This window comes from Hippopotamus amphibius, chromosome 3, assembly GCF_030028045.1.
Source record: "Hippopotamus amphibius kiboko isolate mHipAmp2 chromosome 3, mHipAmp2.hap2, whole genome shotgun sequence".
In the NCBI taxonomy this organism is placed as follows: Eukaryota; Metazoa; Chordata; class Mammalia; order Artiodactyla; family Hippopotamidae; genus Hippopotamus; species Hippopotamus amphibius.
This window is the reverse complement of record NC_080188.1, coordinates 182,069,100-182,096,910: the sequence shown is the minus strand read 5'-3', so window position 1 is coordinate 182,096,910 and position 27,811 is coordinate 182,069,100. Positions and strand designations below refer to the sequence as shown.

At 33.2% G+C, this 27,811-nt stretch overlaps 1 protein-coding gene across 11 annotated transcripts in view; it reads left to right on the top strand.

Annotated features, from left to right (window-relative positions):
- Positions 1–27,811, top strand: part of LYPLAL1 (lysophospholipase like 1) — a 152,220-nt gene that overhangs the window by 16,531 nt on the left and 107,878 nt on the right. For 9 of the 11 annotated variants that reach the window (XR_009052653.1, XR_009052654.1, XR_009052652.1 and 6 more), the window contains exons 3-5: positions 5,979–6,148; positions 17,039–17,154; positions 17,966–18,047. Coding sequence is in view for 7 of the 11 variants with exons in the window: in XM_057727553.1 (XP_057583536.1) it covers positions 5,979–6,148; positions 17,039–17,154; positions 17,966–18,047 (368 nt within the window). In the remaining 4 variants the exon portion in view is untranslated. Of the gene's footprint in view, positions 1–5,978; positions 6,149–17,038; positions 17,155–17,965; positions 18,897–27,811 lie in introns of those variants that run through there. The other 2 variants (XM_057727549.1, XM_057727556.1) reach the window with 2 other exon arrangements.

Here is a 27,811-nt window from a genome sequence, read left to right as displayed (position 1 = left end):
ATTTAAATGGAAAATGTTGCTTCATTGTTTTATGTTAATTTAGACTATATGTAATTGAAATGCTCAGTAAAGATTTTTATTTCTGTGACATACTTCAGCTGTATTTGTAATTAGAGGTTTTCTTGGTTTGGGTTTACGAGTAGAATTTCCATTTTAAAAGTAATAATAATTTTTAACAAGCCATTAATAATTTATATGATGATATAGTTTCTCAGTGTTTTGAAAAATTCTAAAAGTAATAAGATTCAGTCAATAATGCCCCTACTTTTTGATTCACTATTTTTCCACATGAAGCGCATGTTTATATTTTTCATTAAATATATGTTCTGAAACAGAGTTAGGCACTTTTGATTTAGGTTTAGTAATAATGGGTTCATCTTTACTCCATCACTTAGGATTCACACCTGAAGCATGATATTAGGAGATCTCTCTCCTGATGACAGTGGATTTGTACTATAAGTACACTTCACTGGCAAGGAACCCTCATAAAAAATGATATTTTGAAGAAATAGTGTACTTTGGTAAGTATTTTAAATGGTACATTTAAATATCTATTTGTATGTAAAAATTTACTTTCTTAGAAACATGTTCTCTAAAAAATTAACAAAAGAAAAATTTGACCTTTTTCTAGAAATCACAGAATGGATTTTACAGGAATTAAAGTCAAAAGATATTCGGAACTAAATGAAATAATTTTAAGTATTCTGTTATTTCTAGCTGACAGAAATTATTTCCAAATCACAAATGATTATTGGCATTCATCATTCAACAAATACTTGTTCTTGGCACTGGGGGTATCACTGTGGAAAAGAGCATTTTGAGGAGAGGGAATGTCAGGCACTAAGTCCCTGGATCAGGCTATAAGTCCCTGTGAGGTGGTTCTGCAGAAAAACGAGGGAAATGTGACTGGAACCTAGTGAATCTTGGGGGAAGAGCAGTGAAATGAGGACAGAGAGGAAGCCTGCAACCCAATGATGTTATCTGAAAAGTTATGAATGACCTTTTGATTTTATGACTTTTAGGAAACACAACTTGGTGTCAAGCTGAAATGTCAACTCTTTTTCTTTTTTTAGACTTGGACATTTATTCCAGCTTAATATTTTACCAGTGTGTAATGGTTTGATTGATTGATTGATTGACTGAGGGGCTACACAGATGTTTCTTGCCAAACATATTTATTTATGGTGGTAATGTCTGAGCTGTTTTGTAGCAACTAATAAAATGATTTATTTGAGGAAGAAGGTGAATGAGTATAACATATGTGCCAGTTTGTTTAGCTGCTTTAAAAGACAATCTTACTTTTATGCTTTATTGAAAGGTTATTCTAACAACTTAGGAGAATTCAGCATTCTTGATTATTTTCTAACAAAAAAAGTTCTAAATTATTCTTTGTTTCATCACATGTTTCCTGTTATCGCCATTGAACAGAATTAATTTTCTTAGAGAACTGAGAAAACCAAAAGCTACTAAATTAGTAAAACTTAAATTCTTTGGAGCATCTATCTCTAATTAAGTAAGGCATTGTCAGAGATAAAAAGGTAAATATCGTTTTTTTCTATTAATGGCTGAGTTCCCAAAATGATTCATATTTTAGCCTATGATATCCTTATTTAAGTGCTCAGACAAATAAACACGTAGAGAGACAGAATAAAATGAAAATGGAAGTAGAAATAAGTCAAAAGAGTTGGAGTCTAATTCATGCGTTAGCATGAGTGTTGTATATTGTTTTCATTCAGAATATCACTGTGATTTTAGTGACAGTTTGAATGGTTTCAAATTTCATTTTGTCTCTCAGTGACATTAATGCTATATGGAAAGCACCAGCTTTCATTTTCAGAATACTTTGAGAAAGTTAATCCTGAGAAGGGATTCTGGGAAGTGGGAGGATGGGATGCTTTCTGTCTTCTCTCTCTTTCTGATTCCAATTTATCTACCTCTGTTGAGTCAAACAGCTTCTGGAGTCAGAAAGCCTATAGGAATAAAGGAGAATTTAGGCTCTATGTGAGTCCCCATAGAGAGCTGCGGCAGGATTTTATCTTCTGTGCACCCATTGCACCCACTGAGAGTCTGGGGGACAATGCGGGAAAAGCCTTAGGTAAGGCCCAGAATGTGGCCTATCCTGGGAAGAGTGCAGTCTGCAAAAATCTTCCCTCCTCCCAGATTCATGTCATGAAATATTAATTCCCAGGCAATAATTAGTTAAAATCCCACAAGGACTTTTAAGGGGAATTATTTGAAATTATTTAAAACTTTACTAAAGATTTGATTGATTTCTTAGATAAAGAAGATGAGGTATCTGAGAATAGGTAGGACAAGTCTGAAAGACGTGGTGATGATGGTAGGGAGAGGAGAGGAGACCACGTGACTCCACCTCAGAACGGAGTCTAAAACCACTGTAATGCAGTCAATATGATCCTAACACAGGAGTAGATAAATCGATCAGTGGAACAAAATAGAGCCTTTCTTAACCAAAATTTTCTACCTGAATCACGGAACACACAAAATGACTTGTCATTTTCTTGATTTTTGCCTAGGATAGAACAGAGCTAGTACCATTCTAGATGCTTTGGAGAGAAGTCCATTCAATATATATAGCAAATGTATTAAGCATTAGGGTTTAATTCTCTTATAGAACCTAGGTTGAGACAAACTAGAAAATTCAGAACTATAATATGGCAAAGTTAAAATTTCACCTTTATGAGAAAAGGTGTTTTGTTTTTGTTTTTTTGTAGTAGTGTAGACACAATTGGCTATCCATTTGGGAAAAAATGAATTTGAACGCTTAGGTCACTTCATGTATGAAGTAAATTCCAGAAAAATTCAAAACTTAAATGTAAGAATGGAAACAAAAATCTTTGAAGAAAATTTTAGATTCTATATGTAAAAATGTATGGATTGAGAATACCTTAAATAAATCAGAAGACCCAGAAATTTAGTTTAATACAAAAAAAAGGGATAGATTATATTAACTGTAAAGTCCTTTATTTAGCTTAAAAAAATAGATACTTTAAGTACATTATGTCAATATACAGAAATCAATTTGAAAAAATTACTTGAAATACAAATGAAAAATATTTGTCAGTAATATACAGATGCACTTCTAAACTAATAAAAAAATCAAAACCTAAATAGAAAACAATAGCCAATGATCTGAATAAGTAATTCCTTTATGTGGAGTTCTAGAAAGATAGCACTAATCTATAGTGATAGAAATCAGTCATTGGTTGCCTGGGAAGTGAATGGGACTTGCTTGCCAAGTGGGCATGATGGAATTTTCTGAGGTAAAGGAAATAATGTGTATCATTATGGAAATACATTGCCAAAAGTCTTTGAACTGTGTATTTAAAATGTGTGCATTTATATATGTAAACTATACCTCCATTAAAGTTGATTTTAAAACTATAGTTGTTACCCTTCAGTGGTAATATTTTAAAGTATGTTAGTACCTATTGTAATTAAGGCTATTGGGCAAAAGGATGTTCTCTGACCTTTCTTGTAGAAGGGTGAATTTTTATAGCCTTTGTGGAAATAATTTTGAAACATCTATTAAGATAAAAATTATACCTCTCATCCAGTAGTCTGTTTCACAGACAATTCCACAGGAATAAAAGTCCCACCCAGTACATGAAAACATGTATCCAAATGTGTTTAATGCAGAATTGTTCTTAGTGGCTAAAACCTGGGTACCAAATAAATGCCTATTAGTAGATGAATGGCCGATTAAATTGTGGAACATCTTTACTATATTACATAGCAATTTAAAAGTATTGGATAAGAACTATATCATATGAAAGGATTTCCATGAGGTATTGTTAAAGGAGAAAAGTATGATGCACATAAGAAAGCCAAATAGGCTTATTTCATTTTTGAAAAGCAAACAGTGCTCTAAAAAATATAACGTAAAGAAACACGTTTTAATGAAAAACACTCAAGAATATATTCCAGATCGTTAACATAGTTTACTTAGTATGAAGGGCAAGATGTGTGACGGGGTGGGAGAGGAGAGACTTAATTGAAAAACATCAATATACACACAGACAAGATATCCCGTATTTGCAAAATTTCATGTATGTGCATAAACTAGGAGAAAATGTTAAGGTTTTTATGTACTGGCTTACAGAGGTACTTGTAATATACATTCAAATCTTAGAAAATATGTTACAAAGTAAAGTTTATGACATGATTATATTTTAGTAAATAATGTAAATCTGTAGATGAGTTCTTGTTAAATCTAAGTCAGAACAACTTTCTTGGTTCCAGATTTCTTTCACTTTCTCTGAGAAAGTTCCAAAATATTTCTCTTGACTTTTAGCCTCCTTAAGTGGATATACGTTTATTTTGGAGTGTTAAGACCAGTACACAACAATGGTTGTGTAGTTCTCCTGTTCCCTTCAGCACCATACTTTGATCCTAACGATTGGATGTTTCCCACGGTCAGATCTGCACAGACTGCGGAGTGTTTTTGCTACGTTGGATGAGAGAATGATAATTGAATAGTTCTAGCCCCTTGGGTTTGCAAGGATTCCACTTGGTTTTTCACTGAAGAATGTGTAAGGAAGCACATTCAGATCTCAACTGATATCTTTCATCCCTCCCATTTTTTTTGTTCTGGCTCTACATTTTATGCTTTTATTTTACTGACTCTGGAGGGTGAGAATATATAGCTAAATTTGAGATGGGGCAAAGTAGTAGAGGTGTTGGTTTAGGAGAAACCCTGCATTTGCCATCATCATTGGTTTAGATTTCTTTCAAATTATAGTGTGTACTTTTGTCACTGTTTGTGTTTTCTGTGCCCTTCTTGCTTGTAGAACCTGTTTTTCACTGTCACGTAAGGAGAAAGCAAGATTTGCTACGTAAAAAGCTGTATCTTTTATTAAACTCTCCTATTCCTCATCTTTGGAAAACCATTGTTCTCCATGTGTATCTTATATATCCCCATAAACTTCTCTTTGTTTGCTACAGGAAGCTCTAAGAGTGTTTTCATTCCCTTCATTTACCTTTACCAACACAGAGCTTGATAAGGGCCCCTTAACCCCACTGTCATTGATTAAAGCAGAATATTTGGAATACATTGGGATACACATGCCTGTGCATATACGCACATACATACTTAAAATAACAGAGCATCCAGAGCAAGATTCACTAATATTATAACCACCCCACCTCATACTTAAATGTAAAGCATCTTATAAGATCAATCTTGTTCAACAAGACACCCAGTTCAGGGCATCTTATCACATAAACCATTTTATAAGTCCAACAAGGCACCCAATTAGAGACCTAAATGATGCAAACAGTGTGGAATATCTGTATGATGAGCACTTCCAAAGATTATTTGTATCCCATTAAACTCTCATTTTAAGGCTTCTGAGAAGATTTAAAAATAAAATAGCTCCAATTCCTGATTTAAAAAACAAAAAAAACAAAATACTGAAGACCCCTATTCTAAGGATGGTCTACCTGGATGTGATCAAGAAACCTTTAAATTACTAACTTAGCCTTCACACTTACGTGCCAGAAACTGACCACCTTTTAAAAGCATTTTGGTAAATCATATTTTCTACTCTTGAGGTATTGACTTTTTGCATGGACATTTATTTAGCTGTAAATACTTAAATATTAATCTTGACTCTTAAAATCTAAGCATTAAAGTATATCAAGGCAGAAATTTAAAGAAATGGTAGACCTGATTAATTAATCATTTGCACACACAATATATAATTACTCTTTTTTCACGGGGATTTTCTGGAGAATTTATGAAACTTAAAAGGTGGAGAGACTAAGATGCTGAACTCTCATTAATAAATGGTAATAGAACCAATGAAAATATAGGAGAGTTAAGGCAATAAGCATGGGAATATTTTTAATATAAATTCTTTAACTTTTAAAAAGGAGGAAATTGTAATTATTCAAAACACTAGTTTTTTAGCAATTAAAACATCTATTTTAATTTTTTCTTTTTCTTTTGGTTTTAACAGACCATATACTCCTTTGAAAGGAAGACTCTCCAATGTATGGTTTGACAGGTTTAAAATATCTAATGACTGCCCAGAACACCTTGAATCAATTGATGTAATGTGTCAAGTGCTTACAGATTTGATTGATGATGAAATAAAAAGTGGCATCAAGAAGAACAGGATATTAGTAGGTAAGATCTTTAGATGTTGGCAATTTAAATATTTTTTCACTTTTGTGTAATTCTATATATTGAATTTTACTTGGAACATTATTTAGAAGCACTTTGTATCTCATTTGACCTATTCACAGTTTCAGATAAACTTTACGAATTGGGACTTCCTAGGTGGCAGCAGTGGTTAAGAATCCGCCTGCCAATGCAGGGGATACGGGTTCAAGCCCTGCCCCAGGAAGATACCACGTGCTGCGGAGCAACTAAGCCCATGCGCCACAACTATTGAGCCTGTGCTCTGGAGCCCGTGAGCCACAACTATTGAGCCCATGCACCACAACTACTGAAGCCCATGCGCCTAGAGCCCATGCTCCACAACAAGAGAAGCCATCACAATGAGGAGCCCACGCACCCCAATGAAGAGTAGCCCCCACTCACAGCAACTAAAGCCCATGTGCAGCAACAAAGACCCAACACAGCCAATAAAAAAATAAATCCAATGAATAAATAAATTTATTAAAAAAAAAACTTTACATATTAAAGATTTTAAGGATAATAGAATTATAAGCAACAGCTCATGAAAATTTAAATGATTTTCTTTTTAATAATAACATACTTTAAGAATCCCATACTTTAAAATTTTCTTTCTAATTTAATTTTCAATTAAGAGAGTATTCATTCCAGGTTTTAAAACATTTTAATTAGCTTGTTATATATTTTAACTATTATCGCCATAATTAAGATAAATCAGAATACATAGTCAAAATATAACATCAAATTCATGAAAAGTAAACTCTTTGGAGTTAATATTGTAGGAATAAGGTATTCATAAACTTTTGTTAAATATGTCTTTATCAATCTCTCTTCCCAAGGGGATATAGCATGCCTTTATATAAGCTTTATTCTACTTACACCCTTTTCTTTTTCTGTAATCATAAAATACATAAACTATTTTATACATACAGAAATACATACAAAAATAGGATAAGCTATATAGAATGTGAAGGATACAGGATGGATTTTTGTTGAAGAGTTATTTCCAAATAACTATTTCATTTATAATGAGTTGTATTTAATGTTGAAATTGTAAAGCAAATTAAGTATCTTCATCATTTGCTAAATAACATTAAAATGCACACTGAAATCCTGTATACACAGGATTTGGACAAATTAATAAATTTCCTTTATTCGTGTTTATTGAAGTACTAAACTATTCATTGAATTGAGAAGCAATATGATATAATGGATGGAATCCATTCCTTTCTGTCTTGGCTGCAGCATTCACTTTTGTTTGTTAAAAGCAGTGTGCCCTCAAAATGAAGTAATCCACGATAGACTTAGGTTTCAAAAAGTTTGTTCTAGATAGGTACTGAAACAACTCATAGAAGAGCATAAACAGAAGCATTTGGACATCTGCAAACAAAATTTGGATCTATACTCTAATGAAGGTGAAAGTTTCTTAAAGAGAATCATTACTGGTGACGAGACATGGATTCATCACTACAAGCCTGCGAGTAAACGGCAGAGTATGGAATGGAAACATTCTCAATCGCCAACTAAGAGAAAGTTCAGAAGTCAACCATGAGCTGGAAAATTGATGCTTACAGTTTTCTGGGATTCTCAAGGGCCAGTATTGGAACATTATCAGGAAAAACGTTCAACGATCAACAGTGCTCGTTACAGTGAGATGCTTATTGAAGAGTTGAAGCCTCAACTTTGGATTAAACTCACAGGACTGCTATCCAAGGGCATTGTGATCTTGTACGAGAGTGCACGTCTGCACACACTTCTGCCCACACTGTCAACACTCTGCAAAAACTTCATTTTGAGGTGTTAAAGCATCCTCCCTATGGTCCTGATCTTGCTCCATCAGACTTTCACCTGTTTGGTTCCCCTGAAAGCAGCCCTGCGAGGATTCACTTCTGATGAAGAAGTGAAGACAGCGGTCCATTCATGGCTCTCAGCTCAGCCTAAAACATTTTTTAATGAGGGAATACGAAAGCTTGTTGACAGATGGACAGAGTGTATTGAAAAGCGAGATTATGTCGAAAAATGATATATTTGTCGTTTCTAAAAGTTAATTAAAGTAAATTCTCCAGCCAGAGTGCGGATAATATTTGACTTACCCTCATAGAACAGGTTCTATGCCACAGTTGCTTACAAGCTAGAAGAGCTGATGAGGTGCTTACCATGATAAATGATAACTGTAATGTCAGCCAGCCTTGATGGTTGCCCTAAAGCGATATAACTGGTAGCTCTTCAAAGGGAATAATCATGTATATTTATTTTATTTCTCAGGACCCATCACAATTCCTAGCACAGAGCTGAACATTTATAATGAACAGCGTGACCTAATCAGTAAATTGATGACTTAAGTAGTTAAGTGTCACAGGAATTCAGATGAAGAAGAGGTGATAAGTATTTGGGGCTATTAGAGAACAATTTAATAGGAAAGTTTCAGAAGCATTTGAGATTTTGAGATGTGCAAATAAAATTTTAACTATTATAATGTAGAGGTCTAGACATAGAAAGTGATATGAATGGTAAATAGAAGTAAAAAAAAGTAGTGCTTGTTTTTGTCTGTCTGGACATTAGATGGCTTTCGCAAAGAGCTTGTTGCCTAACTGGAAAATGCCTATTGATTTGATAGCTGGACTAACAGCCTGAAGAGCATCATGGTATAGTGACCAAAATGTGTCAAATCTAAAGTCCACCACTGCTTAGCTGGTTCATCACTTAATTACCTACACTGAATTTCTGCTACTTCATCTGTAAAGGGAATAATAATGCAATATGTATTTGACTGGGAGATGATGTTTGTAAAATACTTGGCTCATTTTACACTCTCGGTAAATTCTTTCTGGTTTCCTTTTTATCCTTTATTCTATAGGTGATTGAGGAGAGATGATTAAAGTATGTCTTTGAGTCATATAGTTAATTAGAACTGTGCTTTAGGAAAATTAATCTGGCAGAAGGGGTAAGTGAAGAGATAAAAAGTTGGGTATGAGAAAACCAATTACTGAATTCATGATCATAGGGTAATGAGATCCTGAAGTCATGTGATGACAGTGGGAAAACAAAATATTAGTACCATAAGAAATTGTTTTAAATTAAAATTACAAGATCTTCACACAGCTGATAATTTTGAATCTAGATTTATTTCATTTCAAAGCCCATGATTCTTCCATTTAACTGAACATTTGTAAAACTCTTAATATATGTTGTCCAATCTGTTTCGTGAAAAAACTGTACCAACTGATACTTCTCTCACCTATATTAGAATGTCTATCTTATTATACCTTGCCAAATAATATTGTCTTGAAAAATATTTGCTAAAAATAAGTAAACGAAAGTGGTAATTAATTTGCACTTAATTTGTTATTTTCCTTTTGTGTTTGTTATGTTTTGACACAAGAAAGCTATTTTTAATTGTCTGTTTTTTTCCAAATAATTTCTCAGATTAAGAAGGTATTTCTCCCTGTGTTTTCCTCTAAGAGTTTTTTAGTGTCTGGCCTTACATTTAGATCTTTAATCCATTTTGAGTTTATTTTTGTGTGGAAAACATAGAACACTCTGACATAAATCAGAGCAAGATCCTTTTTGAACCACCTCCTAGAGTAATGGAAATAAAAACAAAAATAAACAAATGGGACCTAATGAAACTTAAAAGCTTTTGCACAGCAAAAGAAACCATAAACAAGACAAAAAGACAACCCTCAGAATGGGAGAAACACATTTGCCAGTAAAGCAACAGACAAAGGATTAATCTCTAAAATATACAAGCAGCTCATGCAGCTCAATATCAAAAAACAAAAACAAAAACCCCAATCCAAAAGTGTGCAGAAGACCTAAATAGACATTTCGCCAAAGGAGACATACAGATGGCCGACAAACACATGAAAAGATGCAACATCACTAATCATTAGAGAAATGCAAATCAAAGCCACAATGAGGTATCGCCTCACACCAGTCAGAATGGCCATCATCAAAAAATCTAGAAACAATAAATGCTGGAGAGGGTGTGGAGAAAAGGGAACCCTCCTGCACTCTTGTGGGAATGTAAATTGATACAGCAACTATGGAGAACAGTATGGAGAGTCCTTAAAAAACTATATATAGAACTACCATATGACCCAACAATCCCACTACTGGGCATGTACCCTGAGAAAACTATAATTCAGAAAGATACATGTACCACAATGTTCATTGCAGCACTATTTACAATAGCCAGGACATGGAAGCAACCTAAATGTCCATCAGTGGAATATATATATGTATGAATATGTGTGTATGTGTATATATATATATATACATAATGGAATATGTGTGTGTGTATACACACACACACACACATAAAAAGAAACAAAATTGAGTTATTTGTAGTGAGGTAGATGGACCTAGAGTCTGTCATACAGGACTGAAGTAAGTCAGAAAGAGAAAAACAAATACTGTATGCTAACGCATATATATGGAATCTAAAAAAACAATACTGATTAACCTTTTGGCAGGGAAAGAATAAAGACACAGATGTAGAAAATGGGCTTGAGGACACAGAAGGGGAAGGGGAAGCTGGACAAAGTGAGAGAGTAGCATTGATATATATGCACTACCAGATGTAAAACAGAAGAATAGTAGGAAGCTGCTACATAGCACAGGGAGATCAGCTCGATGCTTGGTGATGACCTAGAGGGTTGGGATAGGGAGGGTGGGAGGGAGGCTCAAGAGGGAGAGGATGTGGGGAAATGTGTATAAATACAGCTGATTCACTTTGCTGTACAGCAGAAACTGGCATAACATTCTAAAGCAGTTATACTCCAATAAAGATCTGAAGAAAATAAAAAGGTATTTCTCTAGAACTTGAATAAATATTCCAATAGATGTTCTACAGGCTTTTCTGTAATTTTTTTAATATTTAATTATTTTAGTCATCAGAAATTTATTTTAGTTTCTGTCATATCAATAAAAGGTTTTAATTATTTTCTGAAGTACCAAGAGAACCTTGTTAAAAGATGATCTTATTTATAAAAGCAATCAGTAATGTGGTCAATATTTTATCAGAGCTCCACTGAACTTTAACAAAATTTCATTTTGGAAGGGTAGTAAACTATTATAAAATATAAAATTTGAAATTTATTATAAAATGCATATAATAGGATATACACTTATATGAATATAAAAAAATTGGGAAAGAGAAAAATATTTTTTGGAATTTGTGAGATGAGCTTATGAACTTCTGTAAAGCCTCTTTCCTAGCTTGAGATATGAAAGAGACCACAGAAATGCAGATCCAAGGTTGATTGTCCTTGTTACTGTATTGTTAGTTATTTAACCAGTCAATGAAAATAAATCTTCAATAACATTTTTATAGAGTTAAACATGTGTGCCAAAATACATGTGATTCTTGACCTTCTTTTATGACAAAACATTAGTTATACTGCCTCCTTTTTCTTATGCTAGATTCTTTGCATGGATTAGCTGTTGATGCATAGAGGAAATAGCATTCTAGTCCTATAGGGATTTTCTCTTGTAGTTGTTACTTTTTTGTTTTATTGATCTTAACTGAACTTCTCACTTATTAGAAAATGTGGCACATGAAGCAATATCATTATGTATTAGAATATTTGTACATTCATTTCCTGAGTTATGAATATCATAATTGCAAATGCACTAATGCAACTGACAGCAGTATAACATGGCTAAGAACTTGGGCTCTGGATTCAGACTGCAGGTTTCTAATCCTAGATTCACTGTTTTGTAGATATATGAGTCTCCTTAACCCCTGTGCATGGATGATAATAATACTACTTACCTTATAGAGGTGTGATAATTCAGTTAGTTAGTTCATGTGAGATACTAAAAAACATGTCTGGCATGTAATGTTGAAGAAATTTTCTTGCTGTTAGTAAATACTCTCTATACCACCTTCCCCATGGTCTCTCCAGACAGCAGAAAGGCCATACTGGACCAATGCTGCCCTGTGGAGACTCAGGGAGCTCCTTGTTTCTTCTGTACAGTTGGTCTCATTCCTCGGTGGTATACATGCTGTGGTTTCCTCTTTCTCTTTCATTGCTCATAGATTCTTTAAGCAGAAGTTACTGCTTCATATTTTCTACTGCTTTAATCCTTTTGTCAGGTGTCTATTATAGAACATTTTAAGTTAAGTAAGATTTAAATGCTATTTATAACATTTTAATGAAGGACGGATTTAATGGGAAGTAAAAGCAAAGTGCATTTGAGATGCTGAGCAGTTTTTATTGAAAGAACAATGCATTTGAGATGCTAGATGCACATGTACAAACAACATAAGTTATTTTTAAAAATTAATTGTAAGAGGCAAAACAAGAAAAATTAGAAGATTAAAAAGGAAAAAGAAATAATAGTACAAAATTGTTATCCTTATTGATTTTGTTTAAAATGTAATAAAATTTCAGATTTAATATCACACGTTGTGTCCTCATAGAGCCCTTGTCTCTGAGATTGTAATTTTAACCAATATAGCTTTGTAAACAAAACTATTCTCTGCTTTGAGTAGCTGGCAGCCCATTCTTTTTCTGTGGTTTAATTTTGATTAGTGATATTTTATTATAGTAAACTTAGTTTTAAAACAATGTTTTTTATAGTATGTGATATACCACCTTTTCTAGGTAGTTTACACAACTTACAAACATGAAACTTCTCATACTAAATTTAATATCCAAGTTGTTAGTAAAACTTTTAAGTGCTGGAGTACCAAGAAACTATCAAAAGTTGTACAATATAATGAAGGAGAAAACAGAAGTAAAGTGTTCTAATACAATCCAGGTATTATTGTAAAAGTATTTACAAGGTATGCAGTGTGAGCAGTGAGCAAAGAACGAGTACTCTTGGGGAGCTAGGAACTGCTTCTTAGAAGAGATTATTTCCAGTTGAGTTTTAAAGAATGAGTGAGAATAGTAAACAAGAAGGGAAACACATTCATGAAAGAAAAGGGACACATTAAAATCTCTCAGGAACTACTAGTGTGATATGTGCTTCAACTCCTAGGATTATTGAATTACGTACAGAGAATGACATGATCAAATAAGCATTTTAAAAAGATTACACTGACAACACGGCAGAGGTTAGCTAGTCTGAAGGTCAGGGGAATAGCAAGATGGCAAATGCAGTAGATCCAGTAGAATAATGAAAGATCAACACGTACAGTGTTTCAAGACTTTGAGAACACAAGGATAAGATTACACTTAAGGACATTGCAGTCAACTGCCAAGTTTTAGCTATGAAAAGAAATTGTTTTCTTGTTTTCATCAATGGAAATATATTTCTTTCTTAATGGAAAGAATAAACTTTGGTTGGATGGGAGGAACTAGGCAGAGGTTTAAATGCATTCCTTAGAGACATTCAAGAATCCTCACTCTGTACATTAAGAATATCAGGTATAAGAAAGTTTGTTTTTATATTTGTATACCACACGTGATTCTACAGAGGGTGTGGTAGAAATTAGGGGAAACACAGGCAGTAAAATAGTGACTTTTAAATTACTTTCTGAATTTGGCAACATGGCTATTATTAAAACCTGGATTCATTTCAGATCCTATATTCTGAGAAAATGAACAATATGGTTTAACGCTATAGTTAATTTAACTGCTTAAATTATACACATTTCCATAAACGGTATATTTTTTGACCTTTGTCATAGGTAGAATAGGAAATTATTATTCTCATTTCAGATAAGAAGAAACTAAAATTCAAAGAGACTACTGGCTAAAATAGAGTTGGGACTAGAACCCAGATCCATTGACTTAGGAACTTTGTACCATAGTGGGATTCCTTTTTTAGCCACTAGGTGGTGATAATTTGTTGTTAAGAGAAAACTGATATAATTTAGGTTTAAGTTTGATCTAAGATGTATAGAACCTGACAAATGGTAATGACCAGATTATAAGAATTTTGATAATATGAGCATATTATCAGAATTTTGAAGTGGGGATAATCAAGTGCTTCTGGAATTACACCTGAATAATTTACATGGATCCTCTAAATACCCATTGTGATGTTCTAAATACTCATCATGAGGAAAGTGGTTAAGGGACTATGGTCTATTAATAGAATTTACTATTATGTAACCATTATATACTATATACACACTTTTAGAAGGTGTTTAGTATACTTAGTGCGTGTTCAAAGGATAAAAAATAATTATGGAATTTTGTAATTCTGTTTAAAGACATTCAAATCAGCATTACATGAAAGTAAAATATAAAATTATACATAGAGAGTGAGTTTAACTGTTAAAATGAATTTTTTAAAATGTCAAAATTATATATAAGTAGTGAGATTCTGGATAACCTATTGTCTTTATTTTTATATGGTGGAAATATTTTACGCAGTGAGCATATATTAACATATTAATTTTATAATAAGATTTAAAATTAAAATGAAGGGTAGTTGCAGTTACCAAGATGAAACCTAGCTCTGCAATTTCCAGGCTGACTTTCCTGATATTATATAAGTTTCTTCTGAAGCTCTTGGAGGTGAAACTGGAGAATGATAGCATCATTCTACTTTCTTTTAACATATGTGTGTCTTAAATCACTTCCGTTTCTTCAACAGTTATCAGAACTTTTAATGCTTGGGACTGCTGTTTTAATAGCTTTCCATAGAAGATGATAAGTGCTTTGTTTATCCTGTAAATTTTATATGAGGAAATATACAAATATGGTAGGCATAACATATATTCCCAAGTTTTGAGACTTCATCGCAGTTCAGTCTGAAGAATAATTAATAAATTAAATGGAAAAATTGTTGAAATTTGGATGGAGGGTGGATTTTATTGCATTTTAAAAATCCTATTCAATTGATGGTAAACTTGAATTTTAAGTTCCCCGCCTCCTCGCCCCTGGACTTTGTTTTCAGATAGATTAGCTTAGTTTTCCCAGTATAGTTTTTATACATTGTTACTGTTTTATTTAATTTAAAGAGTTCATAAAAGCTAGGTTTATTATTTTTTTAACGTGTTTCATTCAGCCTGTTAATCTTAAATGTATGTTGAAATGTTAACTCTTGACATTTTAATACTTTGCCAGCGACTATAAATATACATTATAACTATTACCTACAATGAGTTTACTATTTGGTATTTACTTATTGAACAGTATATTTTATATTGCATTTTAGACACTTAGATGGAAATTGAATTCAAATAACTAGTCCTTTGTGTTAAACTTTCTTCTATTAGAAAAAAATACATAAAGTCCCTTTTCAGAGTAGTGTCCACAATGTTAAAGGTGACTGTATTGTCAAAGATCTCTGGTGAGGAATTGCACACTACCTCACAAGATTATAAATGGATAAGGGATTTAGACTGAATCTTAAAATAATGTTTTCAATGGGTACATTTTTCTTCATTATAAATTATGAAAATTGAACATGAGGTTAAATTCTATAGAATGCCTTTGTTCATAATGACATTTCATATGTGGGAAAGTGTTTTCTTTCTTAGTTTTGTTGTTGTCATTGCTGCTGCGTGGCTGGTCCCATCGGGGGCTGTGAAATCACATAAACTGATTAGGTTATCCTAGTCAATAAAAAAATGAAGTGATGGGGTAGGTGCATTTAATGTGTAAGTTTTCTCAGTAGGTGTGCTTTTATAATAATTTTTAATGTTTTTGCTTACCCATCTATTTTTGTCCACAGTTTATCTTTGTATGATTTCTAAAAGATCTTTATCACATATAAAAGATCACATTTAATGATCTTAACCACATTTTTTTAATGAAACATTAATTTCACTTTTGCTCCATTTATGAATTTTGAAGCCTTTTTTCAGTCATTGGTATGCAACTTAGGTTATCTAGAACTTCGTTGTCCAACATGATAGCCCCTAGCCACATGTGAGTATTTAAACTCAAATTTTAACTAGGTAAAATTAAATTAAACATTTAGTTTCTCAATCACACTAGTCACATTTAGCATGTTGCTTAGGTACATTTGGCAAAAATATAATTCACGCTCTTGAATTTCTCCAAAAAATAAAAACTCTGTTCCTGCAGCGTTGCTATCTGTAACATATAGATTTCTTTTAAATTATGAGATGTCTTTTAATTCTGAATCAGGCTGGGGAATATCACACCATGTTTCTAAGCTAAAGTTGGGCCACCCTCACTGGTATGTCACGTCATGTACCTACCTCCATATTCTGTGATGTGTCTGTTTTCCTCTTTGAATAGAAGGGTCCAGGTATTTTAATCTGTATATCTCTGGTGACTAGTGTCACTCCAGTGACAGTGTTTGGCACATAAAAGACATAAAAGTTTGTCAAGTGAATATCTTTTTCACCAAACTTTTTTAAAAGGATATATATGGGTATATATGTTTTAGTTATACCATCACAAGTCAGTTTTCAAATAATATTATAATAGATGTTTTATCTATCTCACCAAATTTTTGATCTCCTATCAGAGCTCACTAAGTATCTATTGTATGGCAAACTCTAGAAATATAATCCTCATGGAGCTTATAACTTGGCAAGTAAGAAAAAGGTGCATGTTATTAATCGTAATTGCAGTGTGAGAGTTCCTATAAGTATAAACAAAATGTAAGTAGACATTAGAAGTTTAAATAAATAACACTTGTGCTATGACTCATATTTTGAAGTATAATAAGTATTTTTACTTGATGACCAGGGTTTCTTTTTTCAGTTTTAGTTCCTTTTATAACAAGTTATTTTACCAGTTATGACATAGATAGAACAGTGTTATTTACTCATAGCAGATCTTTTTCTATGAGATCTAAAGTAGACTAAATTTCTCTTTAGCATTGTATCTCTTTTAGGTCTCCAAATATTTATGGAAGACTGGCATAGTTATGTCTTGTTCTAAATTATCGTTGCATATATTCTGCTTTTTCTGATAAGTGAATTTTTACTTCTTTTAGGAGGATTTTCTATGGGAGGGTGCATGGCAATGCATTTAGCATACAGAAGTCATCAAGATGTGGCAGGAGTATTTGTTCTTTCTAGTTTTCTGAGTAAGACATCTGCTGTTTACCAGGTAAGTTCCAGATTTTGAAAACAAAACAGGAAAAAAGCATGAGACAATCACACATTGAAACTAAAACAACATTGATAATTACACAATAACAGTTGCTTCATAGAGCATTCCTGGGAATTCATGGCCAAATTAGATATATTGGTTAATCCCAGCTGGTCATCCATGTTGAGGAAATGCCTTGTACGGAGAATATTGTTTAGCAAAGCATCAAAAGGAAAAGGATAAAAATAAAGTGTATGCTATATATGTATCCTGTATACATATTAAAAATATAGATGATTATAACTAGGTTTGCTTATTATGTCATGAACATACTGAAACCAAAGAACCAGTTACATGCCTAATACCTATTTTGCAGCAATATCATAATTTAGGAGGACGGTATATTATAGTGCTGCAGCCTCATTACCAGAAGTAGAACCAGCAGGTATAGAAATGATAACAAGAATGCTGTTTTTCCCTTGATTGTACCTGAGCTCTGTGTTCCTCCCTCTTTCCACTCCATGTGAAGAGATTTGTCTTCCCAAGACACAAGGTTTCTTCAGGAAGGGCTTTAACCATTTTTGAGACAGTCCTCAATGGAGTAAATTCAGGTCACACACAACTGCAGTTCCAGTGGTGCCAGCATCCAGCTAAGCTCTGGGCCTGGCCCATCAATATATACCTCAGACAGCTCTACCGCTGCCTCTTTTTCACCTTTAAATATTGACACTTTGGTTAAGTTGGAATTTTTCTGCCCTCTCTGATTTCTAAGAGTAATGTTCTTAAATGAATTTCTTAGACTTCTCCATTTTTATATTCTCCTCTCTAGGCTCTTCAGAAAAGTGATGGTGTTCTTCCTGAATTATTCCAGTGTCATGGTACTGCAGATGAGTTAGTTCTTCATTCTTGGGGTGAGGAGACAAACTCAGTGTTAAAATCTCTAGGAGTAAGCACAAAGTTTCATAGTTTCCCAGGTGTTTACCATGAGTTAAGCAAAGCTGAGCTAGGAAAACTGAAGTCATGGATTCTTACAAAGCTACCAGACTGAATGAATCAAGCTTGGTTTGTTAATATACAAGTAATGTCTTTATGAAAAGTGATTTTTACTGCCAAATTCTAATTTGATAAATAATAATTAAAATATTAAAAAATATCAACAGTTTACTGACATTTATGAGTTTTGAAATACTTAGCACCATAGAGAGTAGTATAATCTTATTAATGGTTAACATTAATTTAGGCAAACATCTGTGTGTTGTTTGTCAGAAACATTTTTATAAATATTTGGAGGCCTCGTCAGTAACCAAATATTTAAATTTTAGAAAGTAATTAAACTAGAGAAATAAAGACAGTGAGAAATCATGAAAAGTTTTAACATGATATTATTTTATCTTTATCACTTTCTTTAAATTGCCTTTCCAGAGATATTCATGTTTATGTAGTTTTTGACAGAATAACATTAGTACCCCACATTTATAAACTAGTTTCCTGTTATCTCACCTGATCATCACAAGAGCTTGATGAAATAGACTGAGTTATTGTTACTGGTACTTGATAATGGAGATAGAAGGATTAAAGACTTTCCCAGAGCCTCAAGAGCGGAGACTAGAAGCCAGGCCTTCTGGTGCCCAGTGGAGCTCCTTTTCTCTGAGACCAGACTGCTGCTCTGCTCCAGTCCTAGGGTTCCAGTTGCTCTCTAGATCCTTATCAACACTCAGTATGGCCAACCTTTTAAATATTATCTGTTCATTTTAGTGTGTACATAGTGGTAACACTTTGTGGTGTTAATTTGTATTTTCCTAAACTAATGATGTTAAGCAGTTTTTATGTGCTTATTTGCAATCTGTATAAATTCTTTGATGATATCTCTATTCAGATCTTCTGCTGATTTTTTTTATTAGGCTATTTTTCTTATTGCATTGTAAGAGCTGTTTATATATGCCAGATAAAAATACTTTGTTAGACAGATGTTTTACCAATTTTTTTTCTTAGTCTGTGACTTGCCTTATTTTCTTTACAGTGTAATTGAAAGAGCAGAAGTTTTTAATTTGATGACATCCAATTTATTCATTTTTTTCACTTATACTTTGTGCTTTTGATGTCATATTTAAGCAATTTTAAGAAAGCCAAAGTCACTAAGATATTTTCTTACAGTTTCTTCAACTAATATACTCCTTTAGTGCTATAAATCTTCCCCCAAGTATTATATTAGTAGCATCCCACAATTTTTTATGTTTTGTGTTTTCATTATCATTCAGGTCAAGTCTTCCTAAATTCTCTTTTGATTTTTTTCTTTAACTCTTGGGTTATTTTAAATTTTGTTATTTTGTTTAAATATATTGGGAATTTTCTAGAGATCTTTGCTATTGATTTCTAAGTTAATTCCATTGTGGTCAAGAGAGCATATTTTGTATGGCTTGAAACCTTTTAAATTTATTATGACTTGTTTTATAGCCCAGAATATGGTCTATCTTTGTAAATGTTTTGTGTACACTTTAGAAAAATATGTATGCTGTTAGTGTTAGGTAGAGTATTCTATACATGTCAGTCAGATCAAGTGGGTTGATATCCTTGTTCAAATCTGCTATATCCTAGATGATTTTCTTCCTGCTTATGTTATAAATTATTGAGAGGGGGATATTAAAAGTTCCAAGTATAACTGAATTCTTTTCACTTTGCCATTCCTTCAGTTTTTGCTTCATGTATTTTGAGGCTGTTTTTAGATGCATAAACGTGTAAGACTATTATGTTCCCTCTGATGAACTGGCCTCTTTTTCTTTATGAAATGATCATCTGTATCCCTGATAGCTTTTTTGCTCAGAAGTGTTTATTGTGTGATTCTGACATAGTCCCTCCAGCTTCCTTTAGATTACAATCTTTTTCCATAATTCTCTTTTAATCTATTTGTGTCTTTATCAGTAAAGCTCAGTTCCATCAGGCAGAATATAGTTAGACCTTCCTTTTCTATCCAGTATGGTCATCTCTGCTTTTTAATTGATTATTTAGACCATTTTAAGGTGATTGTTGGCATGTTTGGATTTCAAGCTACCATCTTACTATTTATTTTCTCTATATTCCATCTCTTCTTCTTTGCTCCCTTATTCCTCTTTTTCTACTCCCCCTTTTTTCTTGAATTATGTGTTTTTTGCTGGCTTATTAGCTATGATACTTTGTACTTTTATTTTAATGGTTACTTTAGGGTTTAGAGCATATAACTTTTATAAAATTTTTTAAATTTTGAAATAACTACAAGCTCACAGGAAGTTTTAAAGATAGTACAGAGGAGTCCCATGTACCCTGTGCCCAGTAGTTACATCTTACGTAACTATAGTATAATATCAGAACCAGGAAACTGACATTAGTACAATGTATGTGTATAATTATATGCCATGTTTTCACGTGACTGCATGGATTCATGTCTCCACCACTGCAGTCAATATGCAGAACTGTTCCATAGCCACAAAGATGCCTATTGTACTACCTTTTATAGTCACATCCATCCCGTCTCCTGTCACCATCTAACCCATCACAAACACTCATTTGTCCTCCATCTCTATAATTGGACATTTTGAGAATGTTATAGAAGGAAAACTATACAGTATGTGACATTTTGAGATTGACTTTTTTCACTCCATCTAAATTGTTGCATGTATCAATAGCTTACTTCTTTTTATTGCTGAGTAGTATGCCATGACATGAATATATTCAATATTACAGTTTGTTAAACTGTTCTCCAATTAAAAAAGTTTTTTTTGGCTATTGCAAATAAAGCTGCTATGAACACTCTTGTATAGATTTTTGTCTAGGCATAATTTGTTTCTTTCTCTCTGGGATAAATACCCAGGAGAGTAATTCCTGGGTTGCATAATAAGTGTATGTTTAAGAAACTGCCAGACTTTTCCAGAGTAGCTGTGCCATCTTATATTCCTAGCAGCAAGGCGTGAGAGATAAATATTCTCTACATCCTCATCAGCATTTTGTATTATCACTATTTTTTTTTTAGTTTTAGCTGTTCTGATAGGTGTATAATGAAATCTCATTGTGCTCAAAATGTGCATTCCCTAATGGCTAGTGATGTTGAGTCTATTTTCATAGGCTCATTTGCCATCTCTATATCCTATTTGTTAGATGTTTCTTCATGTCTTTTGCCTATGATCAAATTCGATCTTTCTTTTTTGTTTAACTGTTGAGTTTTGAGTTTCTTTTTAATATCTTCTAGATATGAGTCTTTTGTTAGATATGTAGTTTTAAATATTTTTTCACTCTCTGTAGCTTGTCTTTGCAACTTCTTAGGTTCTTTTATGCAAAAGTTCTAAATTTTAATAAAGTCCAGTTTATTGACTTTTTTTCATGATTATGCTTTTGGTGTTAGCGAGCTATTGTGAGCTGATTTCTGTATAAGGTGTGAGATTTAGGTTGACATTCACTTTATTTTTTTGCCTATAGATGTCAAATTGCCCAGCACTATTTGGTGAAAAAACTATGCTTTCCTCCATTGAATTATTTTTGTGCCTTTATCAAAAACCAGTTGTCTATTGCTGGTGTGTCTGTTTCTTATTTATCTGTTCTGTTCCATTCCTCTCTGTGTCTGTCCATATGATGTTAATTACTATAGTTATAGAATTCTTGAAATCAGATACAGTTAATTCTTCCCAATTTATTCTCCTTTTCCAAAATTGTATTAGCTATTTTAGTTCCTTTCCTTTCCATATAAATTTTAAAATACATTTGTCTACATCCAAGAAATCTTGCTGGAATTTTGAAAGGAATTGTATTAAATCTGTATAACAATTTAGAGAGAATTGACATCCTTTCTGTATTGAGTCTTCCAATTCATGAGTATGATATATTACTCCACTTATTTAGGTCTTCTGTAGTTTCTTTCTTCATTATTTTGTAGCTTTTAACATGGAAGTTCTGTATATGTTTTGTTAGATTTGTACCTGAGTATTTTATTTTTTGAGAAGTTATAAATAGTATTGTGTTATTAAATACAGTTTCCCTGTGTACATTGCTGGCTTATTGAAATATGATTGATTTTTGTGTGGGTGTCTTATATGTCCTATGATCTTGTTTAGCTCAATTATTAGTTCTAGGAGGTTTTCTATAAATTCCTTGAGATTTTCTACAAAGAAAATGTCACTTGAAGATTGGAATCAATTTATTTCTTCCTTTCCAAATAAAGTCCTTGTATTTCCTTTTCCTTGCTCATTACACTGTTTAGAAATTACAGCACCATGCTGGATGAGAACAGTGAGAGCAGACATCCTTACCTTATTCCCTGTCTTAGGGGAAAAGCATTCAGTCTTTTCATCAGTAAATATGTTAGCTGTAGGGTTTTTTGTAGAGGTTCTTTATCAAGTCAGTGAAAGTCCTTTCTATTCCTAGTTTTCCGAGAGTTTTTATCATGAATAATTGTTGAATTTTGTCAAATGCTTTTCCCATAAGGGATAGATGTGATTTGTCTTCTTTAGTCTGTTAATATAGTGATCAATTTTTGAGTATTGACCAGCTGTACATTCCTGGAATAAACTCCTTTGGTCATGTTGTATAATTCTTTTCATATGTTGCTGAATTCATTAATATTTTGTTAAGGATGTTTGTGTCTGTATTCATGAAGGATATTGGTCTGTAGTTTGTTTTTGTTTTGTTTTAGTACCATCTTTGTCTTATTTTGGTGTCAGGGTACTATTTAACCTCAACTCATAAAATGAATTGGGAAGTGTTTTGTCCTGTTTCCTGGAAGAAATTGTATAGCATTGGTATTAACATTTCTTTAAATATTCGGTAGAATTCTCTAGTAAAACCATCTGGGCCTGGAGATTTCTATGTTTTATATCCTTTTATCTTATCACAGTCTACCTTTAAATTTATTATAACACTTCACATCTAATATTAAAACTTTCACTTTTCCCTCCCTGGCTTTTATGCTATTTTTGTCATTTTACTTATTAATAAGCTGTAAGGAGCATGTGCCATAAACCATGCACTATATTACTATTACCTCACTTACAGTTCAGTGTAAGTAATGAGGGAAATAATCTTATATGTCTACCAATGTAGTTACCATTTCTGGTGCTTTTCAGCTTTTTGTGTAGATCTGTATTTCTTTCTGGTGTCATTTTCATTCTGCCTGAACGGCATAATTTAATAATTCTTCTAGTGTAAATCTACTGGCAGTGAATTCTTTCAGCCTGAATGTCTAAGGAAGTCTATGTTTTACATTTGCTTTTTAAAGATATTTCACTTAGTGTAGAATTCTGGATTAACACTTTTCTTTTCCTTAAGTATTTTAAACATAGTGTTCCACTGCCTTCTATCTTATTTACATTATTTCAGACAGTAAATTTTCTGTCCTTCTTATCATTGTTCTTCTATATCTGATACGTTTTTTTTTACTCTTGATATTTTTAAGAGTTTCTCTTTGTCACTGATTTTGAGTAATTTGATTGTGATATATATATTGGTATAGTTTTTCATGTTTCTTATCCTGGGGATTCCTGCTAATCTTTCTAGGTAGTTCCACATACTTTACTCTGCTGGATACCCCAGGTGGACCATCTCTAGATCTCTGGAGTTCTCTCTCTGTGCAGCTTACTCTTCTCTGGTACTCTGTCCTCTAAACTCTAGCCAGTATCACCTACTGGGACTCAGCTCTGCTTGTCAACCAGGGAGTGCACCAGGCTCTGCATGGCTTTTTTCCTCTCTGTTCTGCAGTCTGGGAACTCTCTCAAGACAATAAGCTAGGAATGTTGTAAGACTCACTCTGTTTCCTTTCCTTCTCTCAGCAGTCACGATCCTTCATTGCCTGATGTATACTACTTTGAAAAACATTGTCTCCAATATTTTGTCTTTGGTTTTTCTTTCTTTCTTTCTTTCTTTTTTTTTTTTTTTGGTTGTCTCAGGTAAAAGAATCCATCTAGTCCCTGTTTATTAATTACATCATGTCTGAACGCTAAACTAAGTTATTCTTTACAGAGACTTTTAAAAAGTTTGTCTTTTATATTTACCCATATTTTCACTTTTTCTAATGTTCTTCATTCCTTAATATAGCTTCAGATTTCCATATGGTATCATTTTCCTTATGCCTGAAATACATTAACATTTATGACAGACATATCTGCTGCTGTTAAATTCTTTCAACATTTTTATGTCTGAAAAAGTATTATTTTGCTTTTATTTTTTAAAGCTATATAGAATTCTAGTTTAACAAGGTTTTCTTTCTTTTATTTTCTTTCATTGCTTTAAAGATCTTACGCTTTTGTCTTCTAGTTTGCATTTCTTCTGCTATTGTTCTAATCTCTTATCCTATGGCTGCTTTTACAATTTTGTCTATTTTTAGTTTTAAGCAATTTGATTATAATGTTGCTTTGGTGTTTTTTTTTCCATTTTCTTTGTGCTTGGAATTTCTTGAGTTTTTAATCTGTGGGTTTATAGTTTTCATGAAGTTTAGAGACATTTTGACCATTGCATTTTCAAATATTTGTTTGCCTATCTCCTGTCCCCTTTTTGTGGGATTTCAATTATACTTATATTAGACTATTTGAAATTGTTTCACAACTTACTGGTACTTAGTTATTTTTTGCTTTTTTTATTTTTTTTCACTCTCTCTTTCATTTTGGATAGTTTCTATTCCTGTTGTGAATTTCAATGATCTCTTCTGCAGTAATTTGTCATTAATCCCATCTTTTATATCTCAGATATTGCCTATCTCTAGAAGTTCTGTTTTTTTTTAATTTCTTGCATTCGTGTATTTAATATGCTTGGTCTTTTCTCCACCTGCTTGAATATGTGGGATATAGTTATAATAGTTTTAATAGCCTTATTTGTCTATCATTTCTGTCTTTTTTGACTTTGTTTCTACTAAGTTTTCTTTTTATTAAGGATAAATTTTTTTACTTCCTTTATATGCCTAGTGATTTTTTTTATTGAATTTCAAACATTTTGAGTTCTACATTGTTAAGTGCTAGATCAGTTTGAGTTTCTCTAATTATTCATGAGCTTTGCCATGGAATGCAATTAAATTTCTTGGAAAGTACTTAGAAATAGTTTGATCCTTTCAGTCTTCTTTTCAGGCTTTCTTCCATGGTACCAGAGCAGTATTTGCTCAAGGACTAGTTTTGTCCCACCATTCAAAAAACACGTGTTTGAGTACTCTTGCTGATACTCACTGGATTGTGAGATTTTACACTCTGACTAGTGGAAACTCAAACTTTCCCAGCTTTCTCTGAGCCTCAGTGATTACTCCTTCTGTTCCTTTTTGGTGGTCATACTTTCCTTACACACATCTGATGGTTCATTCTCTACTGAATATTTGAGGGGGACCCTCTGCAGATCTCTGGCAGTCTTGCAGCTGTTCATTACTCTATCCTATGAACTCTAAGCCCCTTGACCTTCTGGACTCCCAGCTCTGTCTCCTCCCTCATCTCCATCTGGGTCTCCTCTCCATGCTGTAGCCTAAAAAGCTCTCCTCACACAGTAAGCTGGGCACTTGTAGAGCTCTGCATTTGTTTCTCCTTAAGGGATGACCATCCTGTTCTGCTAGCACCCAATATCTGAAAATATATATGTGGCCAAGCTTCTCAGTTGTTTCAGGTCGAAAAATAAATCTGGTCCTTGTTACTCCATCTTGGCTGTCTTGGTCATAAGCAGAAGTCCCTTCATTCCCCTTTTATTTGAAGCGTAAACCATAAAATTGAAGAGGAAGGAAAAGAGAAAAAAAGGGAAGGAAGGAGAGAGGAAGAGAGACCAAGACTGAGACTTCAACTAATAAAGTCCAAAATCCCTCAGAGAAGACTCAGTTTGTGCAGTGTTTTAATTTTCGTAAGCTTTTAATGACCTTCACCTTCTGAAAATTTTAAATACCTTGGCTTGAATATACAAGGTATCACTGATGTATAAAGCTCTTATGGCTGCAATTTTCCCTAAGAGTAACATATATACATGTCATAAATAAGGGTGTCAGGCTTATGCATATTGGGTATATACATATCTAATATAGTATAAGAGAAAGGAATCAAAATTTTTTTTGGTGAATATTTGTGCGATCACTTAATAATTATGTATTCTGGGATAAATCTCAGCCGCTGCTACAGTATACTCTTTTGTGAAATTGTTGTGAGGATCAAGTTGTACAACATATGGGAAAGCCTTTAATAAAATGTAAAGTTAAAGAAATTAAAGGTATTACTAGTGTTGTTTTGCCAGAGATGGAGGGATGTGTACATGTAATAGCTGTAAGTCCTTCACCGCAAACTGATCTGTGCATGGAAGATATATCTAAATATTTTATATAGATAATCTTAAATCCAATTCTAGTCCCCTACCCATTGGGCTGATAGGATATTCAGTCTTAGTTATCATTTGCTCTTTTTTTTTTTTTTTTTTTTTGGCACACGGGCTTAGTTGCTCCGTGGCATGTGGGATCCTCCTGGAGCTGGGATCGAACCCGTGACCTCTGCATTAGCAGGCAGATTCTTAACCACTGCACCACCTAGGAAGCCCCTCATTTGCTCTTTTACCTCATTCAGATCATGCCAGTCTGGCCCCCTTGCAGAGGGCAGTATCTTCAGGGGAGGCCCTCCAGTATCCAGTGCTCATGCACCTGGAGACACCTATTGTTCATATGAATGTGGTCTCTCAAAGCCAAGTATTTGAGCCTGAAAAGTCATTTCTAAGGCTGGGTACACCAGGGTTGAGGTTTTATCCTCCTGAGGAAACCACTCAGCCATTTTCCTTATGTTCTGTTGCCTCACCCATATAAACATTTCCTAAGGCAAGAGAGTTGAAGTAGTCTTGATACTTTCTTACATGGGAGAGGAAGAATAGCAACAAGGAGAAAGCATAAATCAGTATCACAATACATTATATATGTTTATATGTTGGGGAGACTGGAATTTTGCAAGACAGGAGGGATAAAGCTAGTATGTAAGTAAAGGGAGATGTTCACTTTTTACTCTATATTTCTTCTGTTTGAATTTTTATAATGAGTTTTATTGGTTTTGTAATCCTTAAAGTGAAGTGAAATGTTTATTGATGACATTTTTTCTCAACTAAAGACTGAATAGGAAAGATTACCATCAGTGGTAGGAAAATTAAATGTGTTCTTTATAGGAAGTTAAGGATTTCAATTAACAAAATGAACTGAGAACAAAATATGAAACAGACTGGCAATTTGGCTGTTGAGAATTTATGGTACTTTGATATATGTAAAAAAAAAATCCAGATATCATTTAGCAGAATATATTTAAACAGTGTCATTATCATATAAAAGGAATTTCTTGATATACAATAAGAGAACAGAATCACCAAAGCCATGCAAACATTCCAAGAAAAAGTCAGATTATATGATACACAAAGACAGCCGGTTCACAAGACTTTGTATATAATTTTAACACATGAAAAGCTAGAATTATATTTACAGAGAACAGATGTACTGTTATGTACATTTTGATTCTACTTCAAAATTTACCTTTTAGAAATATGTTTCTGTGAGTACACACATGAACAGTCTTCTGAAGGAAAGTGTAGCCTCAGCATATTCCTACACTGAGGGCAAGATACAGACCCATGCATGTGTTATCTCTGTCATATTTGTTAAATTCTGCCATTTAGCTGCAACCAGATCAGCTCAATTTGTTTCATACAGCAGTAAGACTACAATGAACAGGACTCC